General features: G+C 43.3%; 1 protein-coding gene across 2 annotated transcripts in view; it reads left to right on the forward strand.

Annotated features, from left to right (window-relative positions):
• The window catches only part of Ptprg (protein tyrosine phosphatase receptor type G), a 670,147-nt gene that overhangs the window by 604,680 nt on the left and 44,762 nt on the right, over positions 1–20,705 (forward strand). Inside the window, exons 14-15 of one of the 2 annotated variants that reach the window (XM_034497422.3) lie at positions 7,395–7,481; positions 19,800–19,891. In XM_034497422.3, the coding sequence (XP_034353313.1) occupies positions 7,395–7,481; positions 19,800–19,891 (179 nt within the window). The remainder of the gene's footprint in view (positions 1–7,394; positions 7,482–19,799; positions 19,892–20,705) is intronic. The other variant, XM_034497423.2, reaches the window with a different exon arrangement.

Below are 20,705 nucleotides of genomic sequence, written 5' to 3' on the forward strand. Positions count from 1 at the left end.
TCAGTGTCAAGGGAACAGACTGTAAGACAGCAAAGGCCCTGGAAGTCCTAGATGCCATCACCCTGAGAGTGACCAAAAAGCACACTGAGGGGCTCCAGGTACAGGAGGTGACACCTAAGACATGCAGTAGCGTGTAGTGGTGAAGTGGGAACACTGGTCAGAGCCTGGGTTTGAGGACTCCATCAGACTTACAGCCCTATGGAGAGTGCTCAGATGTTTCTAACAGAGGTTGCTGTCATTACCAGAGGGTGAGAATTGGTTCTGGGGAGGTGAAAAGAATTGTGTGTGTGTGTGTGTGTGTGTGTGTTGTGTGTGTGTGTGTGTGTGTTGTGTGTGTGTGTGTGTGTGTGTGTGTGTGAGAGAGAGAGAGAGAGAGAGAGAGAGAGAGAGAGAGAGAGAGAGAGAGAGAGACGGAGAGAGAGAGGTGGGGAGAGGGTGGTAAGGAAAGGGAGAGATGGATGCAGATATATTGTGTGTCAGTGATATAAAAGCTGTGTTGGGTTTAGAAATTAGCTCCAGTCAATAACAAGAGCTGGGGACCTACCAGGGAGGGCCAGTTAAGAAGTCCTGTCTTCAGTGAAGAGTCGTCTTCCAGCCTCAGTTTCGTTACCTATAAAGTACTTAGGAAACAAGTACTGAGTGCATATGGGCAGGCAATATAGGCTGTGAGAAACGTCTGCCCTGTGTAACAGATGGGGACTAAGTACACATGTGCCACAGTGTTATACCAGATCTGACTGTAAGGAAAAATAGAAATGTAATTCTGGATCCTTGCGTACCTGAAATGTTTGCAAGTGAGAGAATGAAATCTATAGATCAGAATAAATACCTTTTAAATGTAGTCACATTGTGTAGCTGTACATAATTTCCAGCAGTCTTAAGATGGTCTTTGAAAAAAAAAAAAGTTAGGAATCTCCTTCTAGAGTTTATTCTTTGGAATGATCTCATTATGCACAGTAGCCTAGAAATAGCTCAGTCATCAATTTAGAGCTAAGTATAGTATAAATGTAGGTTAACCAACTGAGCAGAACTACTTTGAGCCAAAAACAAAAGGGTGACTATAAAGTTAATAAAATCTCCTTGGATGATGCTCCTAATGGGACTAAAGGCAATTCCAGAGGAGGGTAAAGACAGACCCCTACACCCACGTCCCCAGAGAGAAAGGTTTGAAGCCTGAGAGCCATCCTCGCTCTCCCTGGGCTGGCTGTGCTCTCTAAGCCTTATTAGTAGCTGTAGCAGACTCATGGCAGGTTTACTTCTCACCCATGAAGTCTGACAGGGCCATGCTGTCCTCCATGGTAGCCTCGCTTTCTGGAACTGCTACACGGGAATGTGACTTAGCCCCTGAGGACACAAGGTGAGGCAGACTAGCATACCTGTGTTTATGAAGCACCTCCACATGTGTCCTTGAATATTTAGGTCCATTGACGTCATCAGATCAGCATATGCGTCTAAAAAGGGACAACTCTGTTACTTCAGATTTGCTCAAGCAAAAATATGTGAACGCAGACTTCAGATATCTGTGAGACCTAGGATTGAGTCCACTGGGGACTGTTGGGTAAAAGCAGGTGGCAGTGTAGGTCTGCAGTGGAGAGTGTACTTTGTAATGCCTTTAGTTGAGGTATTGCAAATAGGATGGTACAATTTATTTTTCACTGGCCTTGAAGAGAAGGAAACCCCCAAATCTGTAATAGTACAGGAAGTACACTGAGGGCAGATCGATGTCCACACAGAACGGTCTGGGCAGAGGACAGGGTGACAGAGCAGATCATAGAAAGGAATCACCCAATGAATGCTTGCCCCCTTCAACAAATGGCACCAAGCTGTGTGTATGATAAATATTACAGATTTTGCAGTCTGTTTCAATGGTCCAGACCTATTTTAAATGAGTCAGAACAACTGAGGGAAACAAAAATCAAGAGTTCTTGAAGATACTGGGAAAGAAGAGTGTACCATTTGGGTCTTACTACTCTAGAGGGTAGAAATACTGGCTTTAAGTTACTACTGAGGAAGCTCTCTGCAAAAGCCATGGATCCTGGCTTTACCATAGCAAACCGCATATATATAGCATCAGTGCCCAGAAAAGATGTGGAACAGCCCAGCTGCTGCCACCTAAAAGACGGACATTTTTGGATGGTGCCTTTTTGATTTACATAATTTGAGATGGATGCCGGGTGTGCTGGGGCATGCCACTTGTTAAATACCTTGACTTTATATAGCACAGGTTAGCTACCTTGAGCCAGGCATCAATGTCCACTTAGAATTGTGATTATTATTGGCAAGGCAGATTTTTGTCTGTGAGTGGCTTTTGTGTCCCTTAAGGCCTGGATAACCCAGATTTTTTTTTTTTTTTAATCAACAAAATTGTTTTGCCATGACAGGCATGTGCTCAGTCTGGGTCATAGTACAGATAGGTCTTTAGCAGGTAGATCCTTGATTTGAACCCAGCTAACTTGACTTTATAGCCCACCATTATATGTACTGTGCACTGTGGGTGGTGAGGTGTGTACATGCAGAGACCAGAGGAGGACACTGGATGTCCTGCTTTTCCTTTTGAGACATGGTCTCTCCCTGAGCCTAAAACTAGGCAAGCAAGCCCCAACAATCCTCATGTCTCCATCCTGAATAGCACTGGTATTAACAGTCTAGAGTTGAGGGTATGACTTTATGCTGGTGCTGGACTAAGAACCAGGCCTTCATGTTCATCCAACAAGTGTTCTTGCCCACTGATCCATCTGTCCATCCCGCAGCCCCTTGCCATGGCCCACCATCTTAACTATTATATTGTGTTGTCCCAGATAGGGGAATAACATGCAGCATGAGAACAGTTAGTTATGTAACCTGCTTTCATGTTTGCAGGTCAAATAGACACCACAGGCAAAGAAACCATTTGGCTACTGTTGTGTGATGTTTTCACAGTAATGCTCACCTGACCTGGAGGTACAGATAAGAGCAACTTGAGCTCTGAATTTACTAAAGTTATGTGAACAAAAACTTGGAGAAATAATTATATTTTCAGGCTTCCTTGGAACTGAATAATGATGAGAATATTCAACTACCTCGCTGTTAGTTTGAGAATTTGATGTTGAATAATATCACCTACTTTGCCTTAGTCCCAGCTGATTAGTGTGAATGTCCTTAGATTAGTATCGAACTGGATATAATTCTAGCTTGGGAAGGGATTTCGAAGGCATACAAGGCAGCCTCACTTCTCAGATAGGCCCAAGATAACTTCATGGATTCTGGACCATAGGATTTGTAAACAGAAACTTTAGCCTCTGACCCCTGTGTTTACTAAAGTTTGGGATTGCTTTCATCTGGTAAATTCACATCCCTCTTAGTCACATGACCAAGCTCTTTAAAAACTTTGTGGCGAGTCAGCTCACAGTAGCGAACCACCTCTGCAAGTGGGAAAAGGTCTCTCTCTTACTGAGTTCCGTCTTTAAGTTTTTCTGTGTCTTGCTACCTGCTGGTTAAGAGTGGTGCTCACCAGACAGTGCTGGTGTAGGCCTGTAATCCCAGCACTCAGGAAGCAACGGCACTGTGAGTTCAAGATCAGTCTGGTCTACAGAGCAAATTCCAGAACAGCTAGGACTGTACAGAGAAACTCTATCTTGAAAAAACAAACAAACAAACAAGTGCTGTTCATCGTGAATACAAGTGAGTTTTGCTGACACTGCAATTTTTTTCTTCCCTGATGTTCAGTGGGAGACAGAGTGTAGAGACTGAAAGCATCCAAGTACAGATGTGTAGGGATTTGTATTGGCATAACAGAGGCTTAGGCAAACAGAAGCACATGGACATGGGGTGTGGGCATGTGACAATATGCCAACGTGTACTCACAGCGTGACTGACCACATGTGCGTCTCTGGAACGTGGGCTTTTCCTCCAGTTGCACAGTAGTGACAATGGCAATCAGAGCAGCTGTGAGCAGGTACACTAGAGCAGGTATTCTGCATGAATTGCTCTGTCAGCCAGTACTTTCTTGCTTGCTGGCTGTGACTTTGGATTTTTCCTAAAATCCAAACTTGCTTTTTCCTAAGTAGGTGGCGGGAGGGATACTAAATATGAAACTGCTAGTAGAAGCCACCAGTAATTGTTGAATGAAAGAAAGCACACGTTACACTGTTTCCCCTGTGAGGTGCTGGGGATTGAAGCCAGGGCCTTGTGCATACTAGCTAAGGACTCTTACCACGGAGCCACAACACTGTTTACAGATGTTTCACTAGGCTTATAATCCGATGCCCAGCGTGGCCTCAGCTGAGTATTCCCCTATTGTCGCCCCCTAAGAACCTGGGGCAACAAGTGTGTTCTACCATTCTCTGCATGCATATGCTTCTGGTTCTAGAAATGCCCTACCTAGCAGTGAGGGCATCAGGGAGGGAGCATCCTTGCTCCAAGAGAGGAAACAGTTTCCAGAAAGGAAGACTGACCAAGATCACATACCTTATATGTTTGTTTATTCTATCTAGGATTCCGAATTGCTGAACTTTGTGGCTGGCCCATTTATTCCTTCTGTTGTTGATTTGTTTACCACTTCTCACACATCTAAAAGGCCATGGTGTAGGAGACAGAATTCCTGCTTTGCAGACTCATGGCTTAGTAGAGATGAGCAAGTAAATAAAGGCCATCTCAAGCCAGTGATCGATATAACCCGGCACATTCTTTTTTAAATTTTGTGCTATTTGAAAATAATGCCTATCATAATCCCCAGCTGGCTCTTCACATTTGCATGGTGAACTGGAAACTCAGCTATACTAGTCTCACCTTCTCCAGTGTGAACACTGATCAGGACAGAGCCAACCGTATGGCCACAAATGTCAGCATCTGTCCACACTGCTCTTCTGTCTGATTCCAGGTTGATTTTAGTATGGGTACCAGCCATACCAAAGGGGAACAGTGAGTTCTTTAAAAAACTTGGCCAAAGCTAAGGTATAGGGCGAAGGACTGAGAGCCAAGGAGAACTTCTTGGAGAAGATATTTGAGCTGTGACAACAGGGAGAAAAAGTAGAGGATCAATTCTTAGAGGCAGCTTTATGGATGCTAGGTCATAGTGCATTAAATATGGCCATGGGTTTTCCCTCAAACCACACTTCCTTCGTGTCAATGAAAGGCAACTTTCTTGGCCTTTCATAGGCTTTTCCCAGAGGGTTCTGCATGTACAAAACACTACATTTAATCCCAGAATCAAAAGGTAGAAAAATCGGAGCTTCAATGTCATTTTTGGTGGCTTTGTGCAGTCACCTTTGTTCTTTCTAAAAGCAGACCATTCATGGGTGTTTTGTGTATTTTTATTGTTTGGTTTCTGTCTTTTGCTAAATTAATTACTGCTTGCACAACTCATCTCTACCTAGAACTTCTCTTTCTGGCTAAATTTCAAGATTTTTAACCATCAGAAAAAAATTTTTACCATTCAGCTCTCCAAACCCTGAAAATGTGTCAAACCTGTGGGGAGAGCTAAGACACATTTCATGTTGCCAAAGTAAGACTCGCCTTGGAGGCTTGGGATTATGATAACTCTGGTGTTAAACTGTCTTGCCCTGAGAATCGAAAAGGAATGGGTGTGGGGGATATTTTGAGGTCCCCAGGTGTTCCAGGAGACCAGATCTTCCCTCCCCTCTTTACTTCCCAACTGTTCAGAGAGAGCCGAGTCACATGGCAGCTAATGCCTCCGATCCCAGGCAACTTTTTGCTCAATAACTGTTTCCCAAATGGCTACTCAGGGGCCTTTCAGAATTCATGAGTGCTGTCAGTTGTTATAGTAACCGGCCCCCTGCTGTCGAGTTGGCCCTGAGATGCCAGTTGAAGCTCTTGGAACAGGCTAACACACAGTCATTAGACAAAAGTGGGGAGGGAGGCACAGCTAAAGGTTGCCATTTAAACATGTTCTTTGATACTTCAAAGACAGCACAGGTTGTACTGAGGAAGTGCTGGCTGATACAGTTTTAAATGGAGCTCACTGCTTAGGAAGCAGAAAGCTGACTTCTTGGGCATTTGTTCTAGGCTGGGTAATCCATTTTCTTCCAGATTCTCAGAATTCACTGCCTTGTCTTCCAGGGTTACTTCTGCTTGATCAGGTTACTCCTTGGTTGTCGGGGATATTAGTTACTGATTTATGGCATTTGCTTCTCACAAAAGTGTTGTCAGTTTACGGGTGGGAGTCTCAAGAGCCTGTGATTGTGCGTGAGGAAAAACTGCGGAGATAGCCGGCTCTGCTCCAAAATTCCCGAAAGAGTAAATCTGGCAGAATTCAGAGCAGGGCTAAGGGTTGAGAAAAAGTCTAAATATTTTAGGAAGCTGCAAATTTCAAGTTTTTATGAAAATTTATAAAAACATTCCAACATACTCGTGATTTCTTCAGATTAGTGTTCGCAGCCACACAACATATCCATGATGTTTGGGGGGCAGTCATTGTAGTGACAGAGTAGTCTCAACAGAGGGAGACAGGAAGTGCTGAACTCCAACAGTCCCTCCTCCTTTCAACCTTGCTGCCAATCAAGTTCTACTTTCTCTAAAGGTGAGCTCCTATGACAAGCACTTGTATGAAATAGTCTAGTAATTAAAAAAAGGAACTTAAAGCTTATTTATGATGAGAGAAGGAAAACATTAACACTAAAAGGCTAGAGGACTCTATTTCTGTGTAAGATTCAGCAGGGAACCTGAAGAAAAGAAGGTTATGTATTAGGTTTTTTTTTTTCCCCCAGTTCTGTGAATGAGACTTAGAATAAGAATCATTTCATGTGAAATCCTATAGTCCCAGTAGCTTGGGGCAATCAAATATACTCAGCCGCCTGCAAGTGTTTGCATTTGTCAGAACGTTCATCCTTCACACGGACAGGCAAGTCTCGGGTGCTGAGGTATTTAGAGTTTAAGAGGCTCCTCATAAAGCAATAACTTGCCAAGTGCTGGCCCTGTCTGACTAAGGCACCTTCGATGTAAAAGTGTTTATCTAGAAGTGACAAGAATGCATGGGGGAAAGACAAAACCCCTGATCTGTCTAATGCAGAGAAGTTGGTGGCAGAAGGCAGGTCATGTGATAGACATTGGGCAGTGGAGACCCAGCAAGTTCTGGGAATTCCTGCACTCTTCAGAGCTGTCTGTTCTGGGACAGTATGCCAGCGGAGGTGAAGAGCAGGCTAACATTAGAACAATGCCACCTTCTGATATATAAGCCTTTGCTTTGGAAAACAAGCCTATTTTGTGTCTCTTACCTCAGCACCAGAGACCTCCCTAACACTTGCCACTTTTGCATATGACTGTGCCCTTTTGAAATGCTGTAAATGAAGTTTTGATAGCAGGGATGTCTGGGGGGAGGGCATTTGGTGTGCAGCACTGGGGAACCATTTGAAATACTGTCTTCTACACATGTTCTCTTTTGTCTTTTGTCCATTTAGAGGGTGTAACAAAATAAAGTCCAAGGGCTTTCCCCGACGTTCCCGTGAAGTGCCTTCTTCTGGGGAGAGAGGAGAGAAGGGGAGCAGGTGAGGGCGGCCCAGCTTAACGGGGGAGCCTCAATGCCTGGGACTGGCTTGCGGAACTTTTGTTGCTATGGGGATGGAAGTCTTCTAGACAAAAATGCTGATGTTCACCTGTTCCATGCCAGCTAGTAAGATCTGGAAAGACCAGTTGAGCCTCCAGGTAGCTGCTGTCCACTGCAGCAGCTCCAGCGCGCTTGCTTGCTTTGCTTCTGTCTGTGAGCTGGGCCGTATTTTCTGTCTCTATTGGTAACACTGTGGGCACGCTGTGTCTGCGTGTCTCTGTATGTTGCATCCATTCCCTTTAAAAAAAAAAATCAATTAAGATGTTGCATGCTTGTTTAGAACTTTGTTTTTCAAATAAGGATAATCCTTATAAATGAAAATATCCTAATTTATACAGAAGGAGTTAAAACCATGAACAAGACAGAAAATGAACAAATGTGGATATAACATATGCTTTTCCATGAAACGAAAATGTGCATGATTTCTTAATATTCTTAAAAAGAACTAACCTGAAGAATTTTATATGAAACAATTAGAAGTTATGCATGTAACTCTAAATACCGCACTTGAATCTCCTGAGAATATTTATGTAAGACTTATATAAACTGTTTAAAATTAATGACCTTTTAATACTAAATCATTAAGTAGGGTAGTTAATCAACTTATGTTGTAAGTAGTTCCTTTTTACTTTCAGTAAACCAATTTATACAACTTAAATCTAACCTTTTACATGGGACTGGCTTGTCTCTGTTGGTTGTAGATCTGATTATTGAGATGAAATTTCACTTACATTCCCAGGAAACAGAGCTTTGATACCTGAGGAGGAATCTTGACAGGTTAATGAGAAAAGTCATGGCTGGCCCATCCCTACGCTGTACAGTTCTGGCCCTGTGCATGGCTCACTGACTCTTGTGATGTCATTATTCCTTTCTAGGAAAAAAACAAAAAACAAAAAAACCTGTTGAAGTGTATACTTTCCAAACAGCTTTGAAAATATGGGACCAGAAACCTCTCCTTATTGCTTTAAACCCAAAGATCTTCTCTTAAAAGAGAGGGGTCTGTAGGCATCATGTGAACGGTGTTCTGCCTAGACCATGATGACTTTTCTTCCATGGACATCAGGTGAACCGATGTAATACCCAGTCCATGATAACATTTCTTATTGTAGTACTTTAAAGAAGAGCAGGACTCGTGTACAACATGAAGGTAAATGCCCATCCAGTGTCTGGGGCGCTCAGACATAAAACTCAGCCTGCTTATGTGCTTGGCCCCTTAGCATGGGAGTGGATTTGCCACAGGCCCACTGTGCTTCACCAGGAGATACCTCATGTCTGCAGTTAGTTACAAGGAATCTGATAACTTCTTTGATTAAGACTGAGGGAAATATGTCAGGTCTACTGAGGTCCAAGCTAGAGATCATCTTAAGGAACTGCAGGTATTCATGGACTCTATCTAACTGTGAGTTGTGCAGTATCAAATGCACTTTTTATAGTGTGGCTACAAACAAACCTTGACTCAGAGACGTGCAGATTGTCATGTTACCTCTACCACTTCCTGCCTCTCGGGCATGGGATCCCTTTGGGACTCAATTTCCTCATCTAGGAAATGGGTCTATTGAGAAGTCTTCTTTATAGAATAGCTGTAAAGATTAAATTAGGTGGCATATGTGGAATTCTTTAACACCGGAGAAGGACACATGGAGACTCTGAGAAGGGAAGTGTCATGGTCAGGCAGTCCTGCTGAAGTGAGGCCTCCACTCTAGGCATCCAGATCTTCAGCAGATTCTTTCTCTCCTGTTCTGTGCTATGCTCAGCAGTCCACAAGGAGGAGCCCCATAGAGTCTCTGTCCACATGGGGCTCAAGGCTTCCTGCTCTTCCCGAAGGAGCTGCCCTGCCTATGTGGTTCCTCCAAAGCTTACAGTTGCCCACCCGCCTGTGTGTTCTGTATGCCTAAGGTCTGCAGCCCACATGTGCTTACACTGCTCCACATTATGCCCACCCGCCTTAGCTGCTAACCCAGCTCCGTCCCATACAGTTTCCCGGTGCCCAGGCTGCCAGCTCTTCCAAGCTTCTATTGAAGGCTGGGATGCATTAGGACAAGCAGCCTCACCAGCTGCACATCTACCTTTGTCTTTATTTCTCCTCTCCTCCCATGGCCTGAAAGAAGAGAAGCCTCCACAGAGACTGAAAAAGCAGCACCCCACACTGCTGCAGTAGCTGGGCATGCACCTGATGTGACCTCTGCCTTCTACCCGTTTCCTACGATGCTTTTCTTAGCTGTCCCTTTGTGGACACAAGGAAGGACCATGCCTCTGAATGCCCCAAATCATGAAAGGTGTGAGCTAAGGACAAAACTAAAAACCAGACTCAAGTATTAAAGTTTTTTTTAAAAAAAAAAGACCACTTAAATTGTGAATAAGCAGTATATGACATCATTCAAGATAATAAAGTTTAAAATCATGTATAACCTGACAGTTCCACCTACCTACCCTATTCCCACCTCCTCACAAACATGTGCTCATTTTTGCTAATTCATACGTTATTGAACAATTGTTATATTTCTAAAGAAATAGGGGTATCTCCCTATCCCCTTTTATATAGTGAAAGACTACCTGTTTTACCCCATATGCTTGGCTTTGTTTGAGATAACACAGTTTTTCTCTAGGCATCTACCGTTTCTCTGTTTGGGGGCGTGTTAAATAGATATGCCATGATTTATTCAATCACTCCTCTAAGGCTGTCAATTTTGTGACAACACAGTACTGTGCTGAATAGCTTTGTTAATGTGTCATTTTGCACATGGATAGATACAGCTGCAGGATAAATTCAGGAGACGGGCAGCAATGCAGGGCTCATGGATGGTGCTTTGATGGATGGCTCCACACTGACCTCCTCTGCCTCTGATTCTCAGGGGCTTCTCTTGGCAGTATGCGTATATGTCTGCTTCCCCACAGCCTCTCTAGTGCTGGGCACCACGGCCTTTCTGGTAATTCACTAGAGATGTAGGAATAGTGTAATCGTATTCCTGGTGTGTCACCACCTTATTATAAACTATTTCTTTAAAAGAGTGGTTCTCAGCCTTTTTAATGCTGAGACCATTTAATATAATTCTTTGGGTTATGGTGACCTCAATCGTAAAATCAGTTTCATCTTTACTTCCTAACTATTATTTGCTGCTGTTATGAATCTCAATGTAAATATCTGATATGCAGGATATCTGTTATATGACCCCATGAAAGGGTCATTCAATGTCCCCCAAAGGAATCACGACCCATAAGTTGAGAACCACTGGTACAGACAGTCTCTCCATTCTGAGATACTTGTTCCAATGTTCTTGTGCAGGTGCCTTAATTTTTCTTTTAGTAGTCAATTCTTGATCATTGGAAATGTCAAGTGGATGACAGTAGGGTGTCTTTTGGGAACCTCACCCCAAGTTTCACAAGTACTGCTACAATGGGGATATTCAGTAAAAAAGTACATAGAACCCTCCTAGATCCTGAAATATTAAGGCTATTAAGAATATTACAACAAGCCAGACATGGCTCTGCACACCTTTAATCCCTGCACTGGGGAGGCAGAGGCTGGCAGATCTCTGTGAGTTCGAGGCCAGCCAAGTCTACATAGTGAGTTCCAGGACAGCCAGGGCTATGTAATGAGACACTGTTTCAAACAAACAAAAAATCCAAAACCATAAGAATATTACAACAAAATAGTCACTATGTTTAGGAAATAAGTAGTTACTAGGCCATTTTAGATGGTAACTCTGAGTGACGATGTATGTTTCCTCTCCTCCTTAAACTGACCTGAACTTGCATGATTTTCTGTTAACTGCCTCATGTCAGTGGGGTTTGGATCAGTAGGATTTGGATCAGTGGTGAGCACCTATGGCCTTATTCCAGATGCTCAAACATTCCAGGCTAGGATGCAAAGGCATCACAGCTGTCTCAAAGACCCTGGTGTCAAGCCTTTCCCAGGTCTCCATTGAGTCCTGGGATGAACTGTGAGGGGTTCATCTCCTTGGAACTGGGTGAAATATTGAAGAGAGCACATTTGGGCTACTGGACATGACATAGGGAGTGACTTCTATGGTCCACCTTCCCTAGAAAGGGCCACGAAGTCATCCCTGGGAATCTGTGAGAATTTCTTGGCAAAAACAATGTTGATACAATGTTAATCAAGAAATATTATCTCAGAGCTACTTCTATGTGTGCAGTTTGCTTATCTTCTCCCATTTAAAAAAAGTCACTACGGGCAACCTGACTCATCCAGCAACATGATTACCATGGAAATCACACCTTTCTCTGTCACTTTAGCTATAGTAGGAGCAAATTAGGAATTGTTGCTACCCACATAAAATCCCAAATATCTGAGAGCCCTTTCTCTCCACATGATGTCTGCATTCCATCTCCTGTCTGTCCATCCTTTGGGTGATTTTGTTCTCTTTTCTCTCCCCTTCTTTCCCTCCCTCCCATACCCTGTCCTCTGCTTGTCTAGAGTATGTCAACCATATGCCCAGGAATCCCAACAGTCCCGATGCGAAATATGCCACTTTATTGTCCCCCAAAGCACACTCTGATTTGTCAGATTTTTGTGTCCCCTTTTCATGACTTGGAAAACATACCAACCAGAAGCATATTTTGATGTCTGAATCTTTCATGCTGGAAGAGCCCTTCCGGAGACTGCACTGTATAAACTTAGCTGCAGAAACCGGATCACTTAACAAGCAGTAAGGACAACTTAGCAGCAAGTGAGTTGTTGTGTATGAAAAAATCTCAACTTAGAATTGAATCGGGCCACCTTCCAAGCAGGACCGGGAGTAGCTTCAGGCAGACGCTCCTGAGGGAAAGCCCAGAGATATACACAGTCTTTCCCTTCTATTGTTTGTCACTTCTCTTTCTGGAAACATTTTGCCCGAATAAATCAATCAGTCTTTTTTAGCACAACTCTCCATCTCTTTCTTTGTTGGCCCGTTAGTGTTTGCAGCTTTCCATTAATAAATGGCTGTTACTCATGCAAAGTTCACTACAACATAACCATTTACAAAAGTAAATATTAATGGGATGTCTGTTCTTGACAACATGAAAATAAATGAGATTATTAGTGGGTATGGCACTGTAAATTCAAATGAGGGCAGCCTATGAATCGTTTAAGATTGCTTAATTAATATTCAGTAGTAGCTGAGCCAACTGCCTGCTATAATCTGCAATCAGAATTTTGCCTCCACACAGCTAAGAAACTCCTTCACACTCTGGTGTGATTATAAAACCATTGTGCTTAATTTGAAGATAGTGGTTTGATTTCTAGTCTCTGTCTATCAATATTTGTTTAGTTTGTAATTTTGAGTTTTCATCTAAGTCTGAAAACCGTGTTAGGATCCCGCTCCAGCCCACAGCCCATCATCCACAGCACAAGACCAACTGCTGTAATAACAAACCAAAAACTGAGAATGGAAACAAGCTTGTCAAAAAGGATGGACATGCTGAGACAAATGTCAATAAATCTTAGAAGTCCCTGCCTGCCACTGGAGGGCCTTTTTTATAGACAACAGTGTCAAGTGCCTCTTTAGACATCTTTAGACTCAGTGTCAGCCTTTTGTTTCAGGAAAGTGTTGGTTGTCTGCTTATTCACAAATTCTTGTCAGGCAAGCAGAAAGAGACAGAAGTAAGAAAATTGTAAGCCCACACCAAAGGTTGTCCAACCAGGTACCTGGGGGGGGGGGGGTGGGAACCCAGCAGAATTGGAGGGGGTTGTGCCAAAGCGTGGCCCTCCTGGGGGTTCTGCCTTAAGACTATCTATGTCAGATTCCTGGAAGGGTGTTAAAAATCTAGAGTTCTCCTGCTCATCTTTGTAGTTCACTCTGTGTTGTTGGCAGAGCAAGGCTCTCTGACTGGATTATGCCATTGGAGCAGCTGTTTGTATGCGTGTCATTAGTCATGAGGGCCAATTAAAACCAGCAGAACCTGCCATGTGCTGGCACCGTGTGTGCTTCAGTGGGAGCTCTAAGACTGAGAGCTGACAGCTGATGCAGGTCAGTGTCTGCTGCATCCTGATGACAGATAGCTTCTGCTGTCACAACAGTAGAACGCTTGAGTCTTGACGAAATCTCTATCCTCAAAATAGGTCCTTGATTTGAAAGATTGGAAAGTTATTTTTAGAAATGTTAGCCAAAGAACAGTATTATGGTGACCCATTAATCTCAAGTGTCCTCTGGACTTTTAAAAAGTTAGACCCACATATGTACACTTGTACAGAAAAAAACAAAAAACAAAAAACAAAAACCAGACATCCCACAGTCTGGACCACAGTGGTAGGAGCTGGGCTTGAGATCTAGGGAAGTGCTAAGCAGAATCCAGACAGATTAGAAGAACTGATAGAGAAAATACCCCTATGGTACCCTTTTGGCTTTGAGTGAAGCCTTCCTTAGAAATCATTCTAAAATGTATAAGTCCATGTTAGCTTTCTCAAAGAGAACAGAGTAATATAGAAGAATATAGGGAAACTGTTCCCATCTGGCTATACAGAACTTCTTGAAAGTAATCATAGATTAATACATTGGCCAACCTTGGTCCAGCATCAGATGCATTTGGAGACATGTTTGCCTTCAAAGTGTAGCTTATAGTTGGAGATTGGTTCATTGTGGCAGGATGCTTACTGTGGGGGAGGCATACCAGAACCATGACCAACTAAAGAAGCAACACATACATACATGTGTCCCATTCCACCTCTTATACCCACTGAGTTGAACTGAGAAACCATGTCGTGTACATGGGTCTGTCTCCCTGTCCCCATCTGGAAGTGTTCGGTCTAGTGCTTCATAAGACTTCTTCACTAATGGAGCTGTGTCATGGGAAGTCAGGTAAACCTGTGCTTTCCAGATTCTTCAAGTACTCAGACACTTGGAAAAGAAGACACCAGAATACTGCACAGTACTTGATACTTCAGTACATACCACAACTTCAGTTTCTTCACAGAAACTACAATGAATCTTGCTATCAGACAGGTAGAGTAAGTCACAAAGTTTATTTTAAAATTGGCCATAAGAGGGAGAAACCAAGAAATGTTTTCTCTGTAATTTTGTCCCCTCTCAAAAAAGACTTTTATTCAGTGTATACAGAGGAACAATTTGACATCCTGTTCTTTTTGTTTGTCTGTTTTTGTTCTTTTGAGACAGGGTCTCACTATGTAGCCTTGGCTGTCCTATAACTCACTGTGTAGATCAGGCTGGCCTCCTGCACCATCACACTGAGCTGCCACGCTATTTCTGACACCTGGGTTCTAACAGAAGTGGAACTGAGGACTTTGGCATTCTTATTCAAGAATGTGCTGTACAAAATATCTTTGTACACTTAACACAATCGTGTTAACACCCTTGAAGCCGTAATGACTATCTCTCATGCTATATGGGATGCTATAAACTCCCTTATCACTTCTATGGACAAATGTATGGTACTATCCAACTTCCATTTAAAGTTGTTTCATTTTCAGTGGCTTCATAGTGACAACACCAGAGAGTCTCTGTTTCTTTGCCACAGGAAGTTCTTAACTAGAAACACTGCAAACCAGCTACTCAGGGAGGCGCTTCAAAATACGTAAGGCTGTGTTCCACCTAGGTTTTCTCAGATGGTTGTCACCAGGTCTGGCCTTTGTCCTGCATGGCTTACTAAAGCCAAAGAAGTCTGGACATCTGTTAATAACCACTGTTGACTGACATGTTGCTATAAGGGTGGTGTAGTAGACAGGTACAGAGAGGAACGGGTAGTTTATATTCAGGAGCTTCAAAACTTCAAAGCATCTCTACATTCGAAAACTCTTTAAGTATCAGAAATATATGCTGCTAGTGTAGATTCGGGAAGGCAGAAGATAATTTGGATCATCAGTACACCAATGTCAATTCAGTGAACATACTGGCCCTGTCTCCTCAAGAGAAGGCTGAGCGTCCTGGGGGAAGGGAAGTGAAAAAAAAAAAAAAAGCATAAAATGTATGGAACTGATGAACTAGGTTATAATTTGTAACCAAACTTGTAAATACACTTCTTTGTTATTCTAAACATGATCTACTTTGTTTTCCATTTTTATAATAATACTTTTGTAAATATATTCACGGTAAAGCAATTTTGGGAATGGCTTTTCAATATCCTAGAAATCTGTTCATTCACGAAGGCATGATTAGGCTGTGTTGGTTGAAAGAGAATTGAAACTACAAAGGAAACTGAAATTACACACTCAGTGACATACTTGAGACCACTTTGATAAAGTCTGTCCCCAGTCCCCTGGGCTCAAACTCAGATGCAACCCTGCATCTCAGAACAAAGCCCAGGCAGAAGTTTAGAGGAACTGACTTCATATTTTTCTATTTCTCCAAAATCCCTGCCTTTGCATTTTATTTTTCATATCTTGCTAAACATCAAGGGGAAAAAAAAAACTTTTTCATTGGACTTTTCAGAAATGAACAAATTAAAATGCAATGCCATTCAATATCCTTCTGCCTTATTGGAAAGTTAAAACTAAAGTATAGGATTTACACACAAGAAAAGATCACCGCATTTGGGGAATGAGGTGGCAGCCTGGCTCCTGATAGATGCTCAGTAAGTGTTCCTTAAAGCAGCAGTTCTAACAATGCAGTGAAGGTTAGGCAAACATTAGTAATGAGGATGCCATCTATATTTCTTAGAAGGGATGCATGTCTATGCTAGGGTTGTAGTTTTATATTAATGTATAAAGCAGAACTAGAAAAGTAGCCCAATGGCAGAGCATTTACCATGTGTGACACCCTAGGGTCACTTCCCAGTACCGACTCACGTTTTGTGTACACACACACACACCCCGTCTACCTGTATTGGAGTGCTTACAACGGTAGCCCTCGGTTGGTGTTCCTGTTAGCTTCTTGATGCTCTGTGGACCATCTCTCAATACAACAGTCCAGTTGAGCCCAAGTGTCACAGCATGGGCTGGAGTCCTTAGGCTTTGCCTGGCTCTTAGATTCCAGCAAAAGCCATCAAAGGCCTCCATGGTCTTACATGTTGGGGCTGTTGCCATCCTCTCCAGCCTTACAGACTCCTCTATTCAGTTTCAGCACCTGCCAGGTTTGGTCTGTTCTACGATGCTTTCATAGCTGCTGGCTCTGCCTATAATGCTCTTCCCACTACCACTGTCCCTGCCCTTCCCATTCAGGTCTCAGCTCAGATGCCATACTGTCCCTTCTTATACCTTCACCAGTTAATCACAACCCTGCTAAGCTGTATTTCCTCAAAACTATTGCCATCTTTGTGGTTCCCTTTACTAGGAGAACGTAAGTGGCAAGAAGGCAGAGTCCCTGTCTATCTTGTTTTTCCTGCTCCCAACATCACTGACAATGATCAAAGAATTCTAAATGAGCAAATGAGCAAAGGGATGGAAGGATGCCCCCCTCAAATGGGAATAGTGATAGAGGAAGAAGAAGGGTTGGAGGTGGTTTTAACTGATCTTTCCCTCTTGTTTATTTGTATTCACTCAGATCTCTGAAAGGATCATCTGTTCCAGTGCTTAGCTAGGCTGAAGGAACTGGTTTTAAGGATTATGGCCAGTTGGAGAGAACATGTAATTTGCATGTACGATGCTGTGGCTGGGTCCTGAGTTAACATCTGCCACATGCCTTAAAACTTCCAGTCAAAGGGAGGTTTCCCCGGGTTCCGTGGTGATTTGTCGACCCATGTCACCGTGTGGGATAAAAGCGTGAGCCATGCAGCAAGGCACAGATGTGCATAGCTTTATCTCCCAGGTTCCTGACCCCCCATGTCACCATGTAGGATAAAAGCATGAGCCAAGCAGCAAGGCACAGATGTGCATAGCTTTATCTCCCAGGTTCCTGACCCCCGCCCCACCTGCCAGCTTTGCTCTGGCAATCACAGAGTTACTTTGCTCCAGGGAAAATCCATTATAAACAGCAGCACATGGGGCACTGGAGTGAGATTTGCTTCACTACACACTGCTTTTTTTTTTTTTTTTTTTTTTTCCTAGAGATAGTGTGCAGCTGTTAGTTCTACATGTAACAGCAAGACTGGCTGGACTGTGTGCCTGTTTTCTTGAATCTAGTAATCCATACCATGGTTTGTTTCTGTGTACATTGTCTGGCTGTAACAGTGACTTGGCCAGTAATGGAATCCCATGTGATAATTGCTTTCTGTTCTAGAAGTCATAGGCATGGTAATTGGCAGTCTTAAAACACGAACCTCTTTTGGAGGCTTGTCTCACACTGCTAGCCTAAGCTGGTCTTGAACTTGAGATCCTGGGTTTTTGTTTGTTTGTTTGTTTGTTTGTTTTTGTTTTTTTTGTTTTGAATGCTGGGATTACACATTTGCTGCTCTTCCCAGCCCAGAAGTCGCTAGGTGGTTTTTATTTCTGTTGCTGCCCTTGCTGTTCATTTGTTCTTCTGTATTTTAAAGCTGGGCTGGCGCACTGGATGGCATTTATCTGAGTGACTTCGAGAATGTGTTCAGGTTGCTGAGTAAACAAAAAAATAGAATTCCAACAGCTATGGCCCCGAATGAGCAAGGCTCACGTTCAGTCATAGTGTCTAGGACCCATGTTTCAACCTCAGCATTGCATCCTAGAAACCTGTGCACACAGGATTATAAGAGGGAAGAAGAAACAGACAAACAAACAAACAAACAAAAAAACCCAAAGGTTAAAAAAAATTAACAACTAGTTTAAAAACAGAAAGAAGTTGGCATTTTAAAAATGGTGGTTGTGTTTTTCATGTGGATTTGGCATCATGTGGCTAGGTCCAGAGCCTTATGGCATGTGCATCTTACCCCAAGCCACGTAAAGCCCATTGTTATAAACAGTTATAAACCATTGTTATAACCATTGTTATAAACATTGTTATAAACAGTTATAAACCCTTGGTTCTCTATTTCTGGTCACACGTCAGGCACTTGCAGAAAACGCTCACCTTCAAAGCCAATCCTATAGTACGTGTGAGCTTAGAGTTATTTATGTTCAGGAACCCCCTCTGCCTTGGAAGAGCAATGCAGACTGGTACCCTCTCCATGTGAAAACACGGAGCTTTTAAAGGAAAAGTCTTCATTCTGGGAGTGCTCATTTCTAACTGATAGCAGGTCCACAGCATCCTGCTGTGGGAAAGCTATGTGACACTGAGGTCTCCTTCTTGCAGGGATCTGATTTGGCTTGTTAGAGTTATCGATTCCCCCCTCCCCCGACTTCCCCCACCTTCTTTGTCTTTATAAAAACACCCAGGATTTTTTTTTCCACTAAATGAGAAAAGACACCCTGAAGAAAAGTTGATTTATCCCTAGTAGTTAGAGTACAGACCCCAGAAAATGCAAAGCCACAGCGTGTAAATGTTGCTTGGCGTGAAACACAAGAGGAGTGGAACTCAGCCTGGTGACTGGGAGCGCTAGAAGATACCGCCTGCCCGATAAAAGACCCAGCAGTAGGGCCAGCTATTGTAAAGCCCCTCCGCCAGATGAACCAGATGAACGGGGACCCTTCTCCGGTCACAATAGCCATTCACACTGAGCAGTCTCATTAAATATTCAGTCTGTGCTTCCGGCAGCTCATTAAGGGCCTCAGCAAGCAATGACGTGGATGCTGGAAAGCTGAGGGCTGGCCAGCATCTCGGGCAGAGGCTGCATGAGCTGCTCATAGCCTTTCTGTTCACTGCCTGTCCTATGATGACCACTGTGTGCTCCCTGCTTTGCTTGAAGTACAGGTAAAAACAAAGCTGAACTGAAGGCAAGCAGAAAACACCTGCAGGCTTCTACCCTGGCCTTAGCTGTTGTCTGGAAAGGGCCTTTGATTTGGGCATGCTTTTCCTATTGAAGCCCCCTGACCCCTGTAAAAGCTGTCTGAGGATTTGGGGCCTTGGCTAAGCACAGACAATGTGGTGCTATTGTACAGTTGGGCTGTTTGATGACTATATTGGAGGGGATTCCAGGTGTGGTTTGAACTTGGTACTTGGGGGCTGTTAGTCAGAAGAGCAAACCGTTCCTCTGTAACGAGCCAGCTGTAGGGATATTGGGTAGAATCCTCATGTCCTGTGCAGGAGTTTACTCTGTGCCAAATTCTCACTTATTTGAGTAGTTTGGAGCTCTGGGGTTGGAGTTGGCTGTAATAAGAGATGGCTATTCAGCCATTTGGGGTTCCTCCAGTGTGCTAAACGCTGTGCTTGCATTTGTACTGTTTTCCTTGGGTTTGCCATCAGTGCTGTGTGATGTTTCAAGCTGGGGAAAACTGTTAAAAAGAAGGCTCTTGAAATGATAAACTTAGACAAAGTGTACTTCTGTGCTCACTGTTGGCATCTTTCTCTTTTCCACACAGAAAATGTTTTCAGACTGCTCATTTCTATGTGGAAGACAGCAGTTCACCTCGGGTGGTCCCCAACGAAAGTATTCCTATTATTCCCATCCCGGGTAAGTGAGGCACCACTGTACCCCCAGTCGGTTGCTTTCTCTTTTGTTCTCTGTTTTAAGTGATGCCCGTGACAGAATCTTACTGCTGTGGCTTCGTGAAGCTCGCTCGGTCTATGGTACACTAAAATATACAGTGTAAGGTTAAGGCAATAAACATTTTTGTCCCTTTACCCATCTACAAAGTAAAATCCTTGTTGAAGAAGCAAATCCCTCTGGGACAGCATCACCATTAGAAAAGAGCCACAGCAGTGAAGTAGAGGATCTAACAATTTTAAATGACAAATTGTGAACGTTTTTTCAAAGGTGAGTTTTCCTGCAAGATTCCATACTCGGTTCGTCTTTTGGGGTAATGGACACTTTGGTAATGATATTTGTGGGAAAGTCTAGGATGGTTACCAGACGGCTCTGCTGCAGCACAAGCCTAGAACAGTTACAGTGTGAGTGATGGTGGGTAGGACAGACTGTCCTCAGTGCAAGCAAATGCTGCAGATACTTGGAAGCTCGGAAGGGGACTGCCTGTCATAAGTAGGATGTGCAGTTTAAAGATCTCAGCCACCGTTTGCGTTAGCATCCTTTTCCTGTTGTGTTAGCATCCTTTTCCTGTTGTGTTAGCATCCTTTTCCTGTTGTGTTAGCATCCTTTTCCTGTTGTGTTAGCATCCTTTTCCTGTTGTGTTAGCATCCTTTTCCTGTTGTGTTAGCATCCTTTTCCTGTTGTGTTAGCATCCTTTTCCTGTTGTTAGATATGAATTTTGTACTGCTGAGTTTTGCCCTGTGTGTGTGTGTGTGTGTGTGTGTGTGTGTGTGTGTGTGTA

The sequence above is a fragment of the Arvicanthis niloticus genome, chromosome 3, assembly GCF_011762505.2.
Source record: "Arvicanthis niloticus isolate mArvNil1 chromosome 3, mArvNil1.pat.X, whole genome shotgun sequence".
In the NCBI taxonomy this organism is placed as follows: Eukaryota; Metazoa; Chordata; class Mammalia; order Rodentia; family Muridae; genus Arvicanthis; species Arvicanthis niloticus.